This window comes from Oryctolagus cuniculus, chromosome 19 (assembly GCF_964237555.1).
Source record: "Oryctolagus cuniculus chromosome 19, mOryCun1.1, whole genome shotgun sequence".
NCBI classification, from domain to species: Eukaryota; Metazoa; Chordata; class Mammalia; order Lagomorpha; family Leporidae; genus Oryctolagus; species Oryctolagus cuniculus.
In genome coordinates, this window is record NC_091450.1 from 24,779,129 (window position 1) to 24,801,002 (window position 21,874).

Here is a 21,874-nt window from a genome sequence, read left to right on the forward strand (position 1 = left end):
AATCCCAGTTCAGGCCAGACAATGCCAAGGAGAAAACCAGGACCTTCAACAACCCAGGAAAATACAAAAAAGCTGCCAAAACAAACAAATCGCCCACTTAGCCTAAAACTCTGATCCACCAGGCCCACAGAACCCATCTGTTGCACACAAATTCTTCTACTTCTCTGGGCTCGGTTTTCTACGCCCTAGAAACAGGGATTCCAGTGTCTTCCTAACTATAGCAGGGCTCCTAAAAGGGGCATCAGGGACCTTCGAGGGTGAAGCCCCACAAAGGACAATGCTTGAGGGTAACAAGCAGTCTCTGGCCCTACAGGTTCGACTCTTCCAGTAACACAAGCACGATCTGGAAATCAGAATTCCTTAGTCTGAAGAAGCTGGGGACCAAATGTTTCTACCTGCTCGATTTTTCAAAGAAAACCACTGTGACCACTACCACCCTGGGACAACCTCCCACATGGGTGTGGCTGGCATCTTTCTTCCTGACAATTTGTTTACTTCCACGCACACATCCGAATCCACAAACGCCGGTCCTTGTGTACGTGCTTTCGTGTGCAGCAAGGGACACATTTAGGTATAATTCTGCACTCTCCTTTTTCTACAGAGTGTAATATTGAGATACTGCCATGTTTTCCATCATGTGAGCACGCTACATTATGTGTCTCCACTTCCCTATTTGGTCATCCTACTTGTTTCAGGCTCATGACACCCATTTATCTTGTGTATGCATCACCTAGAGCCATTCCACTTCCTGGTTGTGTGTAATTAATGTATTCAACCTTGAACCCATCTGAAGTCTGACTCAAACATTTTCAACTCAAAAATACAGTAGACTCTAATTGACAATTTACAGGACACACAAGAGACTGAGAAACATGTTAAGGCACACCCCTAAAATGCAATCAGCAAAATCCTACAAAGGATCCTAAGGATAACTATCTGTGTTTCCTCTAGCAACAACAACAAAAAGAATGCAAAGGGAAAGGAGAGAGATGAAAGGGGAATCTGTAGTTTAAGAAAGGATCTCGGGGCCGGCGCCGCGGCTCACTAGGCTAATCCTCCGCCTTGCGGCGCTGGCACACAGGGTTCTAGTCCAGGTCGGGGCGCCGGATTCTGTCCCGGTTGCCCCTCTTCCAGGCCAGCTCTCTGCTGTGGCCAGGGAGTGCAGTGGAGGATGGCCCAGGTGCTTGGGCCCTGCACCCCATGGGAGACCAGGAGAAGCACCTGGCTCCTGCTTCGGATAGGCGCGGTGTGCTGGCTACAGAGCGCCAGCCGCAGCGGCCATTGGAGGGTGAACCAATAGCAAAGGAAGACCTTTCTCTCTGTCTCTCTCTCTCTCTCACTGTCCACTCTGCCTGTCAAAAAATAAAATAAAATAAAATAAAAAAAGAAAGGATCTCGTGCTTTTGTGCAATGTTAAGAAAGTGGAAAAACATAACAGAGAATTGGATGAAAGTTTTATAAATGTACCTGATAAAGGACTTACATCCAGAAATCATATAGGATTCTTGTATCATCACAGTAAAAAGACAAGCAACCAATGAGAAACTACACAAAAGATGTGAGTAGACATTTTTCCCCAAAGAAGCTAAAGGATCCAAAACACATGAAAGAATGGACATCGTGGTGTAGTGGGTTCAGCTGCCTCTTGGGACGCCCACATCCCATATTCACAGCTTGGGTTCAAGTCCCAGCTCCTCCGCTTCCAATCCGATTCCCCACTAATGTGTCTGAGAGGCAGGAGACGATGGTTCAGGAACTTGGGCCCCTGCCACCCACATGGAGATCCAGATGGAATTCCTGACTCCTGGCTTTGGCCTAGCCAAGACCCAGCTGTGCAGGCATTTGGGGAGTGAACCAGCAGACAGAAGATCTCTACCTATCTATCGCTATAAACACAAATCAAAACCACAGAGAGATACTGCTTCACGCCCCTAGAATGCCTACCACCAAAGTGTGTTGCTGAGGATGTAAAGAAACCAGAGCCCGGGCCGGCGCCGTGGCTCAATAGGCTAATCCTCCGCCTTGCGGTGCCGGCACCCCGGGTTCTAGTCCCGGTCGGGGCACCGGATTCTGTCCTGGTTGCCCCTCTTCCAGGCCAGCTCTCTGCTCTCTGCTGTGGCCCGGGAGTGCAGTGGAGGATGGCCCAAGTGCTTGGGCCCTGCACCCTATGGGAGACCAAGATAAGTACCTGTCTCCTGTCATCGGATCAGCACGGTGCGCCGGCCACAGCGTGCAGGCCGCAGCGGCCATTGGAGGGTGAACCAACGGCAAAGGAAGACCTTTCTCTCTGTCTCTCTCTCTCACTGTCCACTCTGTCTGTCAAAAAATAAATAAATAAATACTGCTGGTGGGAATGTAAAATGCCGCACCCACTCCACCAATGGTTAAACAGAGCCACCTTATGCTCCAACAATTCCACTCTTAGATCTGTAATCAAGAGAAGTAAAACATATGCCTACACAAAATCCTGTAGGTGAACATTCACATTATTCCTAACAGCCAAAAAGCAGAAACAACCCAAGCGCCCACCATGTTGACAAATGCATACACGGAACGTGCAGCATCCATTCAACAGAATATTATTTGTCCATTAAAAGGAATTCAGCACAGATACATGTTACAACCTGGTCGAACCTCAAGCACAGCATACTGAGAAAAGCCACGTGAAGAACTCACATTTTTTTTAAAGGAATGATTTATTTATTTGAAAGTCAGATTTATACAGAGAGAGGAGAGGCAGAGAGAGAAAGAGAGAGAGGGAGGGGTCTTCCATCCGCTGGTTCACTCCCCAGTTGGCTGCAACGGCCAGAGCTGTGCCGATCCGAAGCCAGGAGCCAGGAGCTTCCTCTGGGTCTCCCATGTGGGTGCAGGGGCCCAAGGACTTGGGCCATCTTCTACTGCTTTCCCAAGCCATAGCAGAGAGATGAATTGGAAGTGGAGCAGCCAGGTCTTGAACCGGCACCCATATGGGATGCTGGCGCTTCAGGCCAGGGCATTAACCCGCTGTGCCACAGCGCCAGCCCCCAAGAACTTACATTTGTAAGAAGTGTCCACAACCGGCAAATCCACCCAGACAGACAGCAAATTAGTGGTGGCCAGGGCCTGAGGAGAAGGTAGACAAAGGATGACTGCTACTGGGGACCAGGTTTCTTTCTCGGGTCACTGATTATGATTAGTCTAAAATTGATGCTTGTGGCTGGTGCCGCGGCTCACTAGGCTAATCCTCTACCTTGCAGCACCGGTACACCGGGTTCTAGTCCCGGTCGGGGCGCCGGATTCTGTCCCGGTTGCCCCTCTTCCAGGCCAGCTCTCTGCTGTGGCCCAGGAGTGCAGTGGAGGATGGCCCAAGTGCTTGGGCCCTGCACCCCATGGGAGACCAGGATAAGTCCCTGGCTCCTGCCTTCGGATAGGCGCGGTGCGCTGGCTGCAGAGCGCAGGCCGCAGCGGCCATTGGAGGGTGAACCAACGGCAAAGGAAGACCTTTCTCTCTCTCTCTCTCTCTCTGTCCACTCTGCCTGTCAAAAAAAAAAAAAAAAAAAAACTGACGCATGTGATGTTTGCAATACTGTGAATACACTGAAAAAAAAAATACTGAAAAATAAGGAAGCAAGGGAGGGACTTAAAAAATTAAAAAGATAAATCAGGAGCCAGGGTTGTGGCACAGTGGATTGGGCCACAGCCTGCAACGCAGTCATCCCATATGAACGTGGGTTCAAGTCCCAGCCTTTCCACTATCAATCCAGCTCCCAGCTAATATGCCTGGAAAAGCAGCAGAAGATGGCCCAAGTGCTTGGGCCCTGGCAACCCAGATGGAAACCAGGATGGAGTTTGATGGAACAAAGACATAAGCCTCAGCCATTTGCATTCACTGTCCAAAAGACAGATAAACACTGGAATGTATTCTTTGCCCTTGAATCTCAGTTGGGTCTCACAGTCTATGGCCTTCACACCCATCCTGCATTCTTTCCCATGTTCCCAAGGCCCCGCCCAGTTCCAAGAATTCCCCCCTGCCTGCTGCCCCCTACCCTAGCCCTCCTAAAATATAAAAAGAGCCCGGCCCCTGGGGGTCTGGGGCCTTCTGCCATGGGTTCCATCATGTGTACACCCGCAGTTGGTCACCCCCCTCTGCGAATTTATTTTCTCTGAAGAAATTCGGTCTGGCTGTGGATTTGTGCACTGCCTCCTCTATTCTGTGCCTCTTTTGCTAACATTTATGGTGCCCCGCGTGAGGAGGCACCAATCTGCAACTCTTTCCCTAACAGAGTTCCTGCCTTCTGGAGTTGGCCCAGCCCGTTGTGGCAGCCATTCGCGGAGTGAACCAGCAGATGGAAGATCTCTCTACCTCTCCCTCTATATATGTAGGTCTAGCTTTCAAACAATAAATAAATCTTTTTAAAAAAAATCAAAAGACAAAGCAATTTGCAGTGTTCAAACTTTACTGAGATCCACAGTTTAAAGAATACTCTGCAATAAAATCCTAAGACAATCATAGAAATTTGAACATTGATTGGATATTTGGTGTTTTTAAGGCATTATTGCCAATTTCTTATAGCACTAATAATAGAACTGAGATTTTGCTTGTTTTTTTTTTTTTTAAGGAGTCTCTGTATTTTTTTTAAAGATTTATTTATTTATTTATTTGAAAGGCAGAGTTACAAACAGAGCGAGCTTCCACGTACTGGTTCACTCCCCAAATGGTCGCAATGGCTGAAAGTGGGCTGGTCCGAAGCCAGGAGCCAGAAGTTTTGTCTGGGTCTCCCACTGCACTCTGTGGGAGCAGGAGCCACCCCCTGCTGCCTTCCCAGATGCATTAGCAGAGAGCTGAGTGGGAAGTGGAGCAGCCAGGACCAGCATCAAAGGCAGCAGCCTTACCCACTACTCCACAGTGCAGGCCCCAGTGCCTGAATTTAAGAGACATATAGTGGCCGGCGTCGCGGCTCACTAGGCTAATCCTCCGCCTTGCGGCGCCGGCACACGGGGTTCTAGTCCCAGTTGGGGCGCCGGATTCTGTCCTGGTTGTCCCTCTTCCAGGCCAGCTCTCTGCTGTGGCCAGGGAGTGTAGTGGAGGATGGCCCAAGTGCTTGGGTCCTGTACCCCATGGGAGACCAGGAGAAGCACCTGGCTCCTGCCATCGGAGCAGCGCAGTGCGCCAGCCGCAGCACACCGGCCGCGGCGGCCATTGGAGGGTGAACCAACGGCAAAGGAAGACCTTTCTCTCTGTCTCTCTCTCTCACTGTCCACTCTGCCTGTTAAAAAAAAAAAAAAAAAAAAAAAAGAGAGAGAGAGAGAGAGACATATAGTAAGATATTTACGGGTGAAATGATGCGATGTTTGGGATTTGCTACAACATAAGCTGAGAAGAGGGGCAGGAAGCAGGCAGGGACGTGGACCAAACGGTCATGAGATGGTCACTGTCCAAGCCTGCCACAGTGAAGAGGGCGAATCATAGCACTCCCTCCACTTGTGCAATGTTCAAAATTTTCTGCCACAATAAAAAAGGGCAGAAAAAAAGAGGAACTATTTCCATGTCACATTATCTCACCTGTGCCAATTATCAATATGACCCACTTCCAACTACAGTCTCTAGAAACCATTTAAAAATGCCCTCAGACCACTTGTTCTGCCTTAACTACAATCTCTCCCGAAGGCTTTCATCCTAGAAGATTTTTCCTCAAAAGCCATTTGTTGGTGACTATCATTTGTTTGGCTTTAGACCTCATGTGTTTGCAGATTACATTTGAAAACTTCCCAAACACCAATACTAAGTCCCCCCTTGAAAGATACACTGATCAGCTTTTCCTGGCTTGTCGATTTCATCTTCACAATGAAGGCAGAAACCAGAGGGGTCCAGAACTGAGTTTGTGGCAGGGACCCCTAGGTCACATTAAAAAGAAAAGACCCGCAAAGCACGGAGTCCCAGTCCTTGTCCCAGACCGGAGCCCAGAAACAACCCAATTCCACCACACACGGTCCTTACAGAAAACAGCCCTAAGTTCCGAGACCACTTTAGCTGATTCAGTCCCGCAAACCTACCACACCGTCACGAGGTTACATGCCCACCGTGCCGGGACTTCCAGCATGGCAAGCAACCGACTCCACATCACACAGCTTCACGGGACAGAGCCAGGATCTGAACCCTTGGTGACTGGCCCCCGGCCTGCACTGTCACGGGGCTTCATCCTCAGGGAAGCCAGTTCATGCCCTCTCCATCTCCATATCACTCGTGTTCCAGATCAGAAATCTGAATCGGGTCTCCCCCAACTTGCCTCGGCCACAAAAGGTGGACCACTGCCCAGAGAACCTCCCATAGGAACACCGATTTCACAGCAGAGACCAAAGGCACATTTGGAAAAAAAAAAAAAATAGCTGGAAGTTAAAAGCAAAGAGCAGCATCCCTTGCGCCTCTCCTCCTGTGGGTCCCCCCAGAGATGACTGGGTAGAGGCGAGGGCCAGGGACACTGGAGGCTGGGCCTCGAGAAACCCCTGCTCAGCGAGGGCAACCCAGGCAGCACGAGGGTAGGCGGGTCCTCCTCATAAGCCCACATCCCACAGAGGCATCCCTGAGTCACTCCCGTCTCCACACACAGCACCCAGGAATGACTTAGCAGCAAAACACCAGCTTGCTCGCAGCGGGGGAAGCACGGTGAGCACGCAGCCCAGGGCAGGGGGCCCAACTTCAGGAACCCGGAGCCCAAGGAAACGCGGCCCACACCCCCTCTCTGGCAAGCCAGCCCCTCGCCCGCGAGTGGGGAGAAGTTTGGGCTGGGAAGGGCAGGGCAGCGGTGCCCAGAGGGGCTCAGCATCGGACAGGACGAGAGAGACCCACCACCACCACCACCACCGCCGCCGCCGAGTTCAGGACAAGCATGGGAAGGGGCTGGAGGAGCAAAGGAAAACCCCAAAGTAAAAGCCAGGCACAGAGAGGGCAGCTGGTGAGGGGTGCAGCACAGCACGGGGGACAGAGGCGGAGGGCACCCGAGGGAAGGCGAGGGCGCCGGAGGAGTGAGGGGTCTGGGGAGCTGCAGGGACATGGGGGTCCCGGGGTGGGCAACCGCGGAATGTCTGAGGAGACCGCAGTGACGGGGACAGGGGCTGCATCAGGGGATTGCCTGGGGGTTGGGGCCCGGCACCTGGAGCCGGGACCCAGCGATCCGGTTGTAGGGAGGGTCTGAGACCTCGGGGGGCTCGGAACCTGGGGTCACCGAGCACGGGGATCGGAGGACTGGGCGGGACTGGGGGGCAGGGGTCCGAGAGCTGGCTGTCACTGACGGACAGGAGTCAGGGGACCAGGAGCTCCCGGCCTCCGGAGGTCAGAGAACTGCGGGCGACAGGGGCCAGGACCCGGCGCGCTGATGGCCGGGGGTCAAGAAGCCGGGAGCGAAGGGGCGGGAGACTGCGAGCGAGCGGGACACGGGGGCCGGAGCGTCCGGCTGGAGCGGCGGGGGTCGGGGCGGCTGGGGCGGGTGACGGCGGCGGGACCGCCACTCACCGCTCATGATGCCGCTCCCGGGGCCGGTGCCTGCGCCGCCGCCGCCGCCGCCGCCTCTGCAGCCACCGAGCTCCAGACAGGCCGGGAGACAGCGCGCCCCGCCCCGCAGCCCCGCAGCCCCGCCCCGGAAGCAGAGCGCCGTCGGCGCCGAGGCCCCGCCCCCCGCCCCGGAACGTAAACACGGGCGCCGGCCCGGGCCGCGAGTGGTGCGGTGGGGTCGCGGCGCCTCGCGGGGAGACCCCGGGTGGGGAAGTCGGCTCCTCGCGCTCCCCCTCTTCGTGGCGCAAGGGGACGGGACCTCGAGTAATGAGGCGACGTCGTTCCGGGACGGGTAGGAGCTGGAGGGTCGTACCCCAAAAAGTAATGGCCAGAGCGCGGCCCCAGGGCCTCAGGACCCCTGTGAAGAGGCGGCTGCTTGGAAGCGGAAGGCTGAGTGCTGAGAGGGCGCCGGCCCCAGAGGACCCCACAGGACAGGTATTCCGGAAGGAGCCGCGAGGCCGCCACCCCAGGGAGAGGGCGTCCCAGGCCCTCCCGAGGACTCAGGTTTTCCGTCCGGCTCGGGATCTCAGGCCTCTCCCTTCCCGGCTGGTTAGGGGGCTGCTGGGTTCGTCCGCACCGGAGAGGGTTGTGCGGGGTGGGGGGCTGCTGCGTGTGACCCGCGTGCTGCACGCTCACAGCAACCTTACAGGATCGGGTCACGGAGAGAATGGGCACCCGGCGAGGTGGGGGACTAATTTTTATGTAAGTCACAGGGTAACTTTTTTTGTTCTTTGAAGATTTATTTGGAAGGCAGAGTGACAGAAAGAGAGGGAGGGACTGAGAGAAAGCTGTCTTCCATCTGCTGGCTCCCTCCCCAAATGGCACGGGAAGCGGGAACTCCGACCTGGTCTCCCATGTGGGTGGCAGAGGCCCAGGCAGGTGGGCCATCGTACGCTGCTTTCCCAGGTGCGTTCTCTGGGAGCTGGATTGGAAGTGGGGCAGCTGGAACTGGACTGGTACTTCCATGTGGTTCGCCTGGGATGCAGGCAGGTGTGGGCGCCGCTTAAGCCGCTGTACCACGGCGCCAGCCCCAGGGTTGAAAGCCTGGCACCTCAGCTGGTTTCACATCACAGCTCAGTACTCACGTGCAGACATTTAAAGAAATATGTGGCGAAACAATCCTAGTAATAGTGTAACTGCTGCTCCTTTTTTTTTGAAAAGCAGAGAGATGCCCCATCAGCAGCTAGTTTGGGCTCCAAATGCCTGCAGCAGTGGAGGCTGGACCAAACCAAGCCGGAAGTCCAGAGCTCTATCCAGGAAGCTGGAGCCAGGAGTGGAAGCCAGGGCTGGAGCACAGCCATTCCAGTGTGGGCATCCCAGGTGCAGTTCTACCCACTGAGCCAGATGCCCACCGCCTTTTTCTCTCTTTTATTTTTTTTAATGTCATCTGAGACTTGCTGACAATGGAAAACACTGAACGGAGGACCAGGCCCTCCTAGGAAATGAAGCCAGGACTGCAGACCACTTCTGTGGACCCCAGCCCCACAGTCCTGCTACCACACTGCTGACATGGGATAGGCAGGCAGCTAGTTTGGCATCACTGAGCTGGAAGTCACAAACCCCCACCCCATGTGCAGTTCTGTTCTGGCCGAGAACTGGGGGGGTGCAGGGGTGCTCTCTCTTCAGCAGGAGACCACAGCTAAAGGAGCCGCTGCGGTGGTCTCTGCTTTGCCTCCCACACCCCCTTCTAGGCCCACTCGTGATGGTTCTCCCTGTATGTGGGGCAACCCTTGCTCGTGTGTGTGTTTATAGATTGTGTGTGCTCACTTTATCATCTTTAAATTTTACCTTTTATATGGCAGCACCTAGAAAGCTTCCCTTGTGCATGACAAGGACCTGGAATAAAGATTAATACCCTACACCCCCACTTCATTACCTCTCAACACATGATCCCTCAACTCAGCAGAGACCCGGAGCTCTTTGGAGGAGGATGCTTTTGTAGCATTATTTATAGCAGTGAAACAGTGGAGGCATCAGTCCACCCACGTTCAAGTAGTTCAGCAAACAGCTCAGCTCTCACAACTAAAATGTTATTTTTAAAGATTGGAAGTGTAGGGGCTGGTGCTGTGGTGCAGCGGGTTAACACCCTGGCCTGAAGCGCCAGCATCCCATATGGGCGTCGGTTCGAGACCAGGCTGCTCCACTTCCGATCCAGCTCTCTGCTATGGCCTGGGAAAGCAGCAGAAGATGGCCCAAGTCCTCGGGCCCCTGCACCCCCGTGGGAGACCCAGAAGAAGCTCCTGGCTCCTGGCTTCAGATCGGCAAAGATCGGCTCCAGCCATTGCGGCCATTTGGGGGAGTGAACCAGCGGATGGAAGATCTCTCTCTCTCTCTCTCTCTCTGTCTCTCTCTGCCTCTCCTCTCTCTGTATAACTCTGACTTTCAAATAAATAAATCTTTAAAAAAAAAAAATTGGAAGTGTGGGCGCCGGTTCAATTCCCTGCTGCCCAAGTTGTAATCTAGCTCCCTGCCAGTGTGCCTGGGAAAGCAGCAGAGGATGGCCTAAGTTCTTGGGCACCTGCACCCACATGGGAGACCTGGATAAAGCTCCTGCCTTCAGTTTGGACCAACTCCGGCCATTGCAGCCATTTGGGGAGTGACCCAGTGAATGGAAGATATCTCTCTCTCTCTCTCTCTCTCTCTCTTTCAAATAAATAAATCTTTAAAAAAAAAAAAAAAAGACTGGAAGTGTGGGGAAATACTAGTGATAGTATTTGAAGTGAAAAAGGCCCCATGTGAAAGAGTCCACGCGCTGTGCTACTGTTGTGTCCGAATCTGGCTGTGTGTAGGGACCATGAGAGAATGTGAGAATGAGAGCTCTTGTGTTTGGTTGACGTGGGGATGTTTTTTCCGCGCGTCCACAATCGTGTCTTACTGTTACGGTGAGTTTGCTGTTTGTTGTACATAGTCGTCGTGTCTGAATCCCCCTCCTAGAAAACCTGGTGTCACTGCCTACCTCTAACCTCCGGCAGAATGTCACTCACCTGCCTCGTTGGGCTTGGCATGAAGCCCCATGTCATCCCTTCCTGTGGCGCCTTGCACCTTTGTAGCGTTCCCGGGTGGGGTGATGTACGCATCTGGTTTGTGTGTGGTATTGTGTGAAATACGTCTGGTCTTTGTCCCTGTCTCCGTTAGGTAGGAAAGTAGCCCATGGGTGTGAACGAACAAAAATGGGAATTCTGTGCCGTAGCAGGCAGGAAGAAGCATGGAAACAGAGCAGCAGCTGCCCATCAGAAATCTTGCTGGTGTCTGATAACTTTCTTAAGTGGGTGCCAGCCCTCCACGGCGGCAGCTTGGAATCTTCCCCACGCTGTGCACCGATTACAGTCCAAGGTGAAATTCACGAATTCCTCACCCAGAATGCCCTCCACCCAGCAGTATCCCATACCTCTACAGACTCCATTCTGATTGCAGGTGGCGCCCTCAGTTCTGTGCTGAGAGGCCCAGCTGGCATGGCGGGTGTACTCTCTTCACTAAACTCAGCCAGCAAGCTTACTGCTACTCTCGGTCTCAGATTCTGAAATTCTTGCATGGCGGCAAGGACCTCTGATCCACTTACATCTCCAGTCACAGAGCTTGTAAAACGCCTGAAGTGTCCTCAGTGTTAGGAATGTCTTTCCTTACTCACAGTCAGCCCTTTTGGATCACACCAGAGTTTATGCTGATGCGATTATGTAGGGCGGGAGCCCTGGCGAGCCTCATGGTGGGCTGGAAATCACTAAGACCAAATGCTTGGAGTGTTGGGAGTTTTTAGCCCCACCCACTGACTTCTGAAGGAGGGGTGGAGATGAAGCTTTGTAAAAACTCTTGGACTGGGCTGGTGCCATAGCTCAATAGACTAATCCTCCGCCTTGCAACGCCAGCACACCGGGTTCTAGCCCAGTCGGGGCGCCGGATTCTGTCCCGGTTGCCCCTCTTCCAGGCCAGCTCTCTGCTGTGGCCCAGGAGTGCAGTGGAGGATGGCCCAAGTGCTTGGGCCCTGCACCCGCATGGGAGACCAGGAGAAGCACCTGGCTCCTAGCTTCAGATCAGCAGGGTGCACCGGCTGGGGCGGCCATTGGAGGGTGAACCAACAGCAAAGGAAGACCTGTCTCTCTGTCTCTCTCACTGTCCACTCTGCCTGTCAAAAAAAAAAAAAAAAAAAAAAAAAAACTCTTGGACTGAAGGTTCGCCTGGCCCTTAGAAATCAGGCTACACAGGCCGTCGAGTAGCTCGCTCTTCTGCCGTGTGGGGTCACAGCAAGGATGGCCTCGCCTGGTGCCAGCGCCTTGACTCGGGACTTCCAGCCTGCGCATTGAGAAAACTGATTTCCTTATAAATTGCCTGGTGTCAACATTGTGTTAATAGCAGCACAGACTAAGCTAGTTGCTCCTGTGTTAGCTTGCACTGACTCAGTTTGTATCATCTGTAAAATGGACATAATAGTCATCTTCCTGCCTTGTTCTGGAGTACATAAAATGAGTTAGTAAACGTAAGGCACTTAGAACAGCCCCAGGCTGTCATCAGTAAGTCTGCCTAAGGGTTAGATGTGAGTATTTTATCAGCCACCTGCATTTGGGCTGAGAACTTCCTAGTACACCTTGGTCATGGTTTGCAGCTTCATATTAGTTTCTGAGATTATATTAATGCCCAGTCCCTCCATGAAGCTGGATGCTCACAAGGCCAAGAACCACTTATGCATTGCACACTGGCTTAGTGTCGCTGACTCCAGCCTTCTGCTCACAGAGCATGGCATGACCTTGCTTTCCCTTCACAATAAAGAGAAAACCCCCTTTGTCCTGAGATGTATGTGTGTGTGTGTGTATACAGGAGAGAGGTAATCAACTTGTAGAGCTGGGAGTATGGGATCTGCAGATTGCAGTGCCTTTTTATTTTCCAGTGAGTCAAGAGTTTAATCATAAGACCAAAGAAGTTTCCACAGTTAAGCTGTTAGCAATAAGATACAGAAAAGTATGTAACAGAGTTTGTAGAATCAGAGGATAAAAAGCTATAGCAGCAACTGATGAATACAATCACCCCATACAGATCTGATTCGTCACCTTTCCCTCTCAAAGAATATTCTACACCGGTCAAGAGGATTAACTACGCAGTAGAAATTGACTTTTCTACCCCTGTAGTGCTTGAAGCAAGTGGCAGGCTGTTGGAATAGTCATTAGTTTTAGTGGTAACAAGAATGGTTGCGCCCTCCTCCATGGCTGGGAGTGGGAAGAAATGATCAGAATCGACCTTTGGTTTGCTCTTGACGCAGTCTTCACAGGTACACTCTTCCACCGTGTACCCAAGGCCTCTGGGTAGAGTTCTTTCATCACCAGTTCTGCTGCCGCCCAGGCCAGCATTAGCCACGTCCAGGAGAACCGATCCTGATTATGCAGAAAGAGAAACATGAACCTGGCTCACAGCAGTGTGGTTGTGACTGACCTAAGTAAACATCAGGACTGAAGGAGTGAGATGTCCTACACTGGAAGTCACACGTAACCGCTGTGAGCTCCCCTTTGACAGAGCCTCTGCTGGGCCCTCTGGGAGCATTTGTCACACACTTAGCCTTTGCAGGCACTGAGGTTTCGCCCCTGTGGAATGCATATAGAAATGAGAGATCATACCAGAGGTTACTGCAATCAGCCAGTAGGTGATAACTTTAGGTTTCAGAAGTAAAGATGCTACTTTAACAGAACATCCTGCAGCAGATGAACCTTTAAAAAACGAATCTTTCTGGAGCCAGCACTGTGGCGCAGCGGGTTAAGGCCCTGGCCTGAAGCGCCAGCATCCCATATGGGCGCCGGTTCTAGTCCCAGCTGCTCCTCTTCCCATCCAGCTCTCTGCTGTGGCCTGGGAAGGCAGTGGAAGATGGCCTAAGTCCTTGGGCCCCTGCACCCACGTGGAAGACCTGGAGGAATCTCCTGGCTCCTGGCTTCGGATGGGCGCAGCTCCAGCCATTGCGGCCATTTGGGGAGTGAACCAGTGGATGGAAGACCTCTCTGTCTCTCCCTCTCTTTTTTTTTTTTTTATGTTTGCTTATTTATTTCAAAGAATTACAGGAAGAGAGAGACAGAGAGACAGAGACCTTCCAACTGCTAGTTCACTCCCCAGATGACCGTAATACCAGGGCTGGGCCAGACTGAAGCCAGGAGCTTCATTCAGGTCTCCCATGTGGGTGCAGGGGCCCAAACACTTGGACCATCCTCCCTTCCTAGACACATGAGCAGGGAGCTGAATTGGAAGTGGAGCAGCTGGGACTCGAACCAGCACCCAAATGGAATGCCAGTGCTGCATGCTGCCCGTGACGGCTTAACCTGCTGCACCACTGTCTCTCCCTCTGTCTGTTACTCTGCCTCTCAAGTGAATAAATCTTTATAAAGAAAAAAAAAGTCCATTGTGTCCCCATGCTTTACTCCAGAAAGTAAGTTTCTTTACTTCCAGTGTCCCACAGTGTGACACCATCTTCCAAAATGTCGCACTTGGAGTCACTCTTCAAAACAAGCCAGACACAGGAAGGTTACTGCATGATCTCACATAGATGTGGAAGTTAAAGAAGCTGAATACACAGAAGACAAGACTGAAACAGTGGTTGATAGAAGTGGGAGGGAAACCGGGAGATGTTGGCCAAAGGATGTAATGTCACAGTTACACAGGATGACTATAATCTAGAGACCTGATGTATAGCAGAATAGCTGTAGTTAATAAGTCTGTGTTGAGGGGGCCAGCATTGTGGCACAGCAGGTTTTAAAGCCCAGGCCTGAATCGCCGGCATCCCATGTGGACATCAGCTCTAGTCCCAGCTGCTCCACTTCCGATCCAGCTCCTTGCTAATGCGCCTGGTAAAGTGACAGAAGATGGCCCAAGTGCTTGAACACCTGCACCCGCATGCGAGATCTGGAAGTGGCTCCTGGCTCCTGGCTCCTGGCTCCTGGCTTCGGATCGGCTCAGATCCAGCCATTGTGGCCATTTGAGGAGTGAACCAGCATATGGAAGACCTCTATCTCTATCTCCACCTCTCTCTCTAACTCTGTATTTTAAATAAATATTAAAAAAAAAAAACTTGAATACTGCATATTTGCCAAGAGTAGATTATGTGTTCTTGCCACCAAAAGTGAAAAAGTAACGATTTAAGGAGATGGGTATGATAATTTAATGGACTGTAGTAGCCATTTCACCATGCACAAGTACACCAAAACGTTTTGTTGTCACTGTGGGTATTCTGGCACACTGGGTTAAGCCACTGCTTGGGACACCTGCAACCTATATTGGAGTGCGGGTGCGAGTCTTGCCTGCTGTGCTTCCAGTCTAGCTTCCTGCTAATGCATCCTGGGAAACGAGATGCTAGCTCAGGTCATTGGGCCCCTGCCACCTACATGGGAGACCGGATGGGTGGACTGCAGGCTCCTGGCTTCAGACTGGTCTGACCCTGGCTGTTTGGAAAGTGAACCAGCAGATGAAAGATTCTCTCTGACCTTCTGCCTTTCAAGTAAATGAAAATAAATAAGAAAAGTTTAAGAACTATATTTTGTACTTGAAATATATACAACTTTTATGTTACAAAAAAAAAAAAAAAAAAAAACTTCACTCTCTTTCCGTATCTTATCAGGCCCCCAGGGAAAGAGCGAATTTCATGGAGCAGTCTTGTACCTCCTACTGTATAAGCAAGCAAATGAGGTAGATGCTTTATAGATTCTGCATGGAAAATAAATACGTAAAGACATAGGGCAGCATCTGCTACCTATTGGGGAATCCAGCCACAGGCAAAGGTGTTGCAGGAATTTACCTTCAGAGGCCTGAAGCAGAACCTCTGCCTCTGGGCTGTGTCTCTGCTGCCGAATAAAGAATTATTTTAGAGATGATAGCTCAGGCATCCAGGTGACTGGTTATTCATTTCCAGCATTTTTCCCTGTGAAAATATTGACCTAAGCAAATGGCATATGTGAAGGCACCTCAGGAAGTTCGTGGAGGGGTTGGTGCTGTGGCATAGCGGGTTAAGCTGCAACCCCTGGATGCCAGTTTGAGTCCCAGCTGCTTCACTTCTGATCCAGCTCCCTGCTAATGTGCCTAGGACAGCAGCAGGGGATGACTCAAGTCCTTGGGCCCCTGCATTCACGTGGGAGACCCAGATGAAGCTCCTGGCTTCAGTCTGGCCCAGCCCTCACCATTGCGGCTATTTGGGGAGTAAGCCAGAGGATGGGAGACTTCTCTCTGCAAATGCCTCACCCTCTCTCTAACTCCACCTTTGAAATTAAGTAAATTTCTTTAAAAAGAAGTTTGTGGAGGTAAGAAACACAAAAATAAGTTTATATTTTGGTGCAAAAGAAAAACCCATGCTTATCAGGAATCTTCAGAGAGTTCATGAAAAATGCATATCATGGAAAAATGTGTGGGCCGGCACCGAAGCTCACTAGGCTAATCCTCCGCCTGCGGCGCCGGCACACTGGGTTCTAGTCTCGGTTGGGGTGCCGGATTCTGTCCCGGTTGCTCCTCTTCCAGGCCAGCTCTCTGCTGTGGCCCGGGAGTGCAGTAGAGGATGGCCCAAGAGCTTGGGCTCTGTACTGGCATGGGAGACCAGGAGAAGCACCTGGCTCCTGCCTTCGGATCAGCGGGATCAGCGCAGTGCGCCGGCCGCAGTGGCCACTGGGGGGTGAACCAACGGAAAAAGGAAGACCTTTCTCTCTGTCTCTCTCTCACTGTCCACTCTGCCTGTCAAAAAAAAAAAAAAAAAAGAAAAACTGTGTGGACTTTTAAATTGCTTTGCACCAAGGTAAACATCTTTTTTTTATTTTATTGATTTATTTGAGAGGTAGAGATACGATGAAACAGACACAGAGAGAAAGGTCTTCCATCCGCTGGTTCACTCACCCAAATGGCCGCAACAGCCGGAGCTTGGCCAATCAGGAGCCAGGAGCTTCTTCTGGGTCTCCCACGTGGGTGCAGGGGCCCAAGTGCGTGAGCCATCTACTACTGCTTTCCCAGGCCATAGCAGAGAGCTGGATTGGAAGAGGAGCAGCCAGGACTAGAACCTGGGCCTACATGGGATGCAGGCACTGCAGGTGGGCCACAATGCCAGCCCCTAAACTAAATTTCATTTTACAACAAGCCTTTTGAAGTACTTTTGTATTGATACTGAAAACATGACCACATAACCATCTTGTCAAACACTCTTTTCCTAATGTTAGCAGGCATGGCTAGCAACTTTGGGGTTTTTGTTTTGTTTTGTTTTTTAATTTGAAAACAAGGAGACGGAGATCTCCCATCGCCTGGTTCCCTTTCCAAATGCTGGCAGTAGCTGGGGCAGGGCCAGTAGAATCCAGGAGTCAGTCTGCGTCTCCTACGTGGCTGTCAGGATTGCAATGATCTGAGCCATTACCACTGCCTCCCAGGGTGCACATCTACATGAAGCTGGACTTCCGGGAACAGAACCAGAACTCAAACCCAGACACTCCAGTATGAGATGCGGGCATCCCAGGCAGCATCTGTAACTACTACACCAAATGCCTGCCCCCTAGCTGGCCGTTTCTGAATGCATGACTTTTAAATCAGTGCGCTAACCTTGGTCAGAGGCGTTTTCCAAGGAAAGCTCACTGCTTCAGTAGACTAATCACAAAGGAAGGGAATGTGGGGGAAAGCTGACATGGCAGGAGACCCCCCCCCCCAAAGTGTCACAACTGGAACGAAGGCAGCTTAATTCTGAATTCTGAAGAAGGTCACTATCCCACTCCAAAAGGCAGAACCGAATGCGGTTGTCAGTGATAAAAAAGAAAAAGGAACTGAAACACAAAAGCTACCTCTTGGAAACAGATTTCAAAGATTCGCCATCAAACCAACCTGTGTTTTTGCATGCATCCTTTAATGGATCCGAGCTCATCTTCCTCAGGAGGACCATGAGTACAAACACTGCCAAAGAAACTGTCACACTCAGGCCCAAGCATGTCCACAGAATCGCGTTTGTTCCTTTCACTGAACTGGCCACACCTTGGGTAAAACAACAGAGAAAGAGCCGATAGCGTAGTTTTCACGTCAAGTATGGATTTTGTGCCATTCAGTTCCCCATAAACGCACCAGCATCGACTCTCAAATTCTAAATACCACCTAATTTGGAGGAGCTGATAATAATCTGTGCTGTTAAAAGCGTCACCTCATAAAATTGAATCCACTTCTGAATAATTCCTGTGTTCTGATAGGCATTTAAATCACTGCCTTGTTTCCTTTCTCTTCTTGATTCAGAAGATCTCCCCATCATCCCCTTAACGTTTAGCCTCTGAGTGAGCAGTCAGCATAGACAGAACACTTCAGACCCGGGCGTCACCATCCGGTACTACTTACTGGCATTACAGTAGCGCTGACATGTTACAGGAGGGGCCTTGGAACAGCGAAGGTGACAAGGTTTGCAAGTACCCAGCAGATTGTCAAAGTACTCATTCTGGAAACAGTGCTGAGACATCTGGAACTGGGTTGCAAAAAGAAACAAAGGAACCAGAAAAAGCACAGCATGGAAGGACAAGTAAAATCCCGTCCAGAATTCCCCAGCAAAGGTAGCGACAACAGCTAGAATCAAAAAACCAGTTCACGTGGCTCAGTTGGTCCTTAAGGGCGCTGTCTGTTTGCTTTGTGGCTAAGGATTTGAATACCACCCCTAATTCAAGTTCCTGAGTTTGAGGTCTGGGTGGGGTTAAGCGTGGTTGTAAATATCAGAGCAAACCATTCCTGAAACAGAAACCGCTTATTTATAGAGGAAATTTCTCAGCCAGGTGACAGTTGCAAGATGCAGACAAAGCCCTGGGGCCTCTAGCGGAAGGTTCAGACACCATTTTTGGAAAGTCTTTTTATGAGTTATTCTGTGTGATAAGCCCCAGGGAGAAAGACAAGACATGGTTTGTGCCCCTTAAGAACTTCCCATCAAACACAGAAGATGGGAACAGACTCCAGCAACCACCACGTGTAGTGGTAACTGATAGAATGTGAGAGAGGGAAGGAGGAGTGAAACCCAGCTGCCAGGTTTTGTTATGATTTTATTTATTTATTTTCTTTTTTTAAAGATTTATTTATTTATTTATTTATTTATTTGAAAGAGTTACACAGAGAGAGAAGGAGAGGCAGAGAGAGAGAGAGAGGTCTTCCATCCACTGGTTCACCCTCCAATTGGCCGCAGTGGCCGGAGCTGGGCCAACCCAAAGCCAGGAACCAGGAGCTTCTTCCGGATCTCTCACACAGGTGCAGGGGCCCAAGGACTTGGGCCATCTCTTACTGCTTTCCCAGGCTGTAGCAGAGAGCTGGATCGGAAGTGAAGCAGCCGGAACTTGAACCAGTGCCCACATGGGATGCTGGTACTGCAGGCAGCGGCTTTACCCACTGCGCCACAGCAGCAGCCCCTATTTATTTTCATCATTTGAAAGGCAGAGAGAGGGAGACAGAGATCTTCCATCCACTGGTTCACACCCCAAAACAGCTACAGCAGCCCAGATTGGGCCAGCTGAAGCCAGGAGCTGGGAACCATATCCAGGCCTCCCACATGGGTGGCAGGAAGCCCAGTGCTCAAGCCGCCACCTGCTGCCTCCCAGGATGCGTGTTAACAGCAAGCTGGGTCATAAGTGGAGCCTGGACATGAACCAGAGGCTCCCCTTTGGGACACTTCCCACGTGGTGTCTTAACTGTTGGACACGCCCTAACTTAGGCGGTTTAAAGCTAAATTGCAAGAGGTGGCAGTAAAGGCAGATTGGGGTATTATGATATAATCCATTTTCTATTGTTGAAAACTCAGAAAATACAGAGAAGCAGATAGAAAAACCATTCACGATGCAAGCGTCCAGATACAGTCGTCACTAATGCTTTCTGCATTGCTACTGAGCTTGCCAGTGTGCTGGCCAGGTGCTGTGCAGCCGACCCCTGATAGGCCCCATGCTAGCAGGATTTCCAGATGGGTAGAGAGACACAGTGCATGTTCCTTGTTACATGAATGGAATCACTTGAGTTTGCTTTTAGATTTTTATTCATTTATTTAATTTACTTGACAGGCAGAAAGAGAGCTCTTCCATGCACTGGTTCACTCCCTAAATGTCTGCAACAGCTGGAGCTGAGCCAGGCTGAAGCCAGGAGCCCAGAACTCCATGTAGGTCTCCCATGGGAGTGGCAGGGACCCGCATGAGCCGTCATCTGCTGCCTCCCAGGGTGCACATCATCAGGAAGCTGGACCGGAAGCAGAGTAGCCCAGACTCAAACCGTACACTCACAGGTGGGATGTAGGCATAAGCGACCATCCTGTATCCCTAGCACATTTTTTAAAAACTGGAACTTAAACCTAAAAAAGATTTTGAACTTACTGATTGAAACATCAAATTTATCTGGAGACCCAGGCTATGAGGTGAGTGGGTGAGACAGCCAGGAGCTAAGAAGCAGCTGGCCCAGGAGTTTGCTCGCCAGCAGCTCCTCCAAGTGATGGCCTTTGAAGGAAAGGTCAGACGTGGGAAAAGCTTGATTAGGGGTGCAGAGGAAGGACAAATGATCTCCTGTTACAACTGAGCAGGAAGAGAGTGTCAGGGGCCAGTATTGCAGCACGCGAGGCTAAGCCACCACTTGTGACACTGGCATCCTGAGCTTGTTCAAGTCCCAGCTGCTCCACTTCCAATCCAGCTCCCTGCTAATCCACTTGGGAAGGCAGCCGACGATGGATCAAGTACCTGGGCTTCTGCCACCCAAATGGGAGACCCTGATGGAGTTCTGGCTCCTGGCTTTGGCCTGCCTCAGACCTGGCTATTGTAGCCATTTAGGAAGTGAACCAGCTAATGGATGATTTCTCTCTCTCTCTCTCTCCCACTATCATTTTGCCTTTCAAGTAAATAAATACATCTTTAAAAATAAAAAGAATTTCAGGATGAGTTGGCAGTGAGGCCAAGTTCTCTGGAAAGACCAGAGGTGATGCACTAAGGAAGAAAGTCTTTGAGAGTGCCAGTGGGCAGGAGCCAGATTGCAAGTGTTTAAGGAGTTATTTCAGGAAAACCTGGTATGCAAGAACCAGCCACCAAAGGCAGAAGATGCCATGAGACTGAAGAAAGTCACACAAGTCCAAGAGGACGCTGAATGCGGTTTATTGGGAATTCATATAGAGAAGTATAGTCTGGGCTGCCACAGACAGGAAAGGCTAACTGAATACATCTGAACTTTCTCGAGATATGTTAACATTCCAAGTGACAGGAAAAGGCATTCCAGGTTATCAGTGCCCACAGAGGATCTCAATGCCTTTAATTATCCCCTAGGGTTTGGGATAACTAGCCAGGTCACCTAAGGGACAAGATGGCCGATGTGCCCAAGATGGCTGTGGTCATGTCAAGTAGGACCCCTGCAGGAGTGATGAGGAAGAAGAGGTAGCTGATGGGAGCTGTGCCTGGGAAGCCAGGGCAAAGCAAGGGCAGCTGTGATAACTTGCTGGGAAGAAAGAGGAATGTGCTCAGGTGCTGGAGGCCCCAGGTCCCAGCGTGTTTGCTGCACCAGCGTATGTATTCATGAAAGCCTGGAACGGGCTGGTGCTGTGGCACAGGGGGTTAAAGCCCTGGCCTGAAGCACTGGCATCCCATATGGGCGCTGGTTCTAGTCCTGGCTGCTCATCTTCCGATCCAGCTCTCTGCTAAGGCCTGGGATAGCAGTAGAAGATGGCCCAAGTCCTTGGGCCCCTGCACCCGCATGGGATACCTGAAAGAAGCTCCTGGCTCTTGGCTTCAGATCATCGCAACTCTGGCCATTGCGGCCTTCTGGGGAGTTGGCCAGCGGATGGAAGACTTCTCTGTCTCTACCTCTCTCTGTAACTCTTTCAAATAAATAAAATAAATCTTAAAAAAAAAAAAAACCTGGAACAAGCTAACTGCTCATCGCTGGGGCCGCCCAACAGAATATGAGACAGCCATCAAAAAGAAGGAAACAGATGCATTTTCATATGAAAAGTACATCGCTAAGCGAAACATGCTAGGTACAGAACAGTACATGTAATACACTCTGCCATGTGACCAAATGGAACAGGCAGGTTCAGCACAAACATACGCAAGCAGAGGCTCTCTCTGGAGAGATTACGGAAGACTGATTGTAGTCATTGCCTCTGGCAGGAGAAAGAAGACCAGAGTAGGAAAAAAAAAAAAAAGTTAATCCCTGTTGAAAAATCATTGGTACTGTTTGAATAATTTTCTTTTTTTTTTCTTTTTTTTGACAGGCAGAGTAGACAGAGAGAGAGACAGAGAGAAAGGTCTTCCTTTTGCCATTGGTTCACCCTCCAATGTCCGCCGTGGCCAGCGCACTGCAGCCAGCGCACCGCGCTGATCCGATGGCAGGAGCCAGGTACTTATCTTGGTCTCCCATGGGGTGCAGGGCCCAAGCACTTGG

General features: G+C 51.0%; 2 protein-coding genes and 1 long non-coding RNA gene across 7 annotated transcripts in view; 1 reads left to right on the top strand and 2 right to left on the bottom strand.

Moving 5' to 3' along the window:
- The window catches only part of SNX29 (sorting nexin 29), a 478,886-nt gene extending 471,274 nt beyond the window's left edge, over positions 1-7,612 (bottom strand). Inside the window, exon 1 of one of the 2 annotated variants that reach the window (XM_051847819.2) lies at positions 7,490-7,612. In XM_051847819.2, the coding sequence (XP_051703779.1) occupies positions 7,490-7,496 (7 nt within the window). In that variant the 5' untranslated portion in view covers positions 7,497-7,612. The remainder of the gene's footprint in view (positions 1-7,489) is intronic. The other variant, XM_008257737.4, reaches the window with a different exon arrangement.
- A 32-nt stretch (positions 7,613-7,644) lies between these two features.
- Positions 7,645-21,874, top strand: part of LOC103348554 (uncharacterized) — a 62,473-nt gene continuing 48,243 nt past the window's right edge. For 2 of the 3 annotated variants that reach the window (XR_011384798.1, XR_011384797.1), the window contains exon 1: positions 7,645-7,963. This is a non-coding gene — a long non-coding RNA (uncharacterized lncRNA). The remainder of the gene's footprint in view (positions 7,964-21,874) is intronic. The other variant, XR_516905.4, reaches the window with a different exon arrangement.
- Positions 12,369-21,874, bottom strand: part of TNFRSF17 (TNF receptor superfamily member 17) — a 45,795-nt gene continuing 36,289 nt past the window's right edge. For both annotated transcript variants that reach the window (XM_051847824.2, XM_008257736.4), the window contains 3 exons: positions 17,834-17,957; positions 17,336-17,482; positions 12,369-12,888 (listed from right to left, as the gene is read on the bottom strand). In XM_051847824.2, the coding sequence (XP_051703784.2) occupies positions 12,611-12,888; positions 17,336-17,482; positions 17,834-17,957 (549 nt within the window). In that variant the 3' untranslated portion in view covers positions 12,369-12,610. The remainder of the gene's footprint in view (positions 12,889-17,335; positions 17,483-17,833; positions 17,958-21,874) is intronic.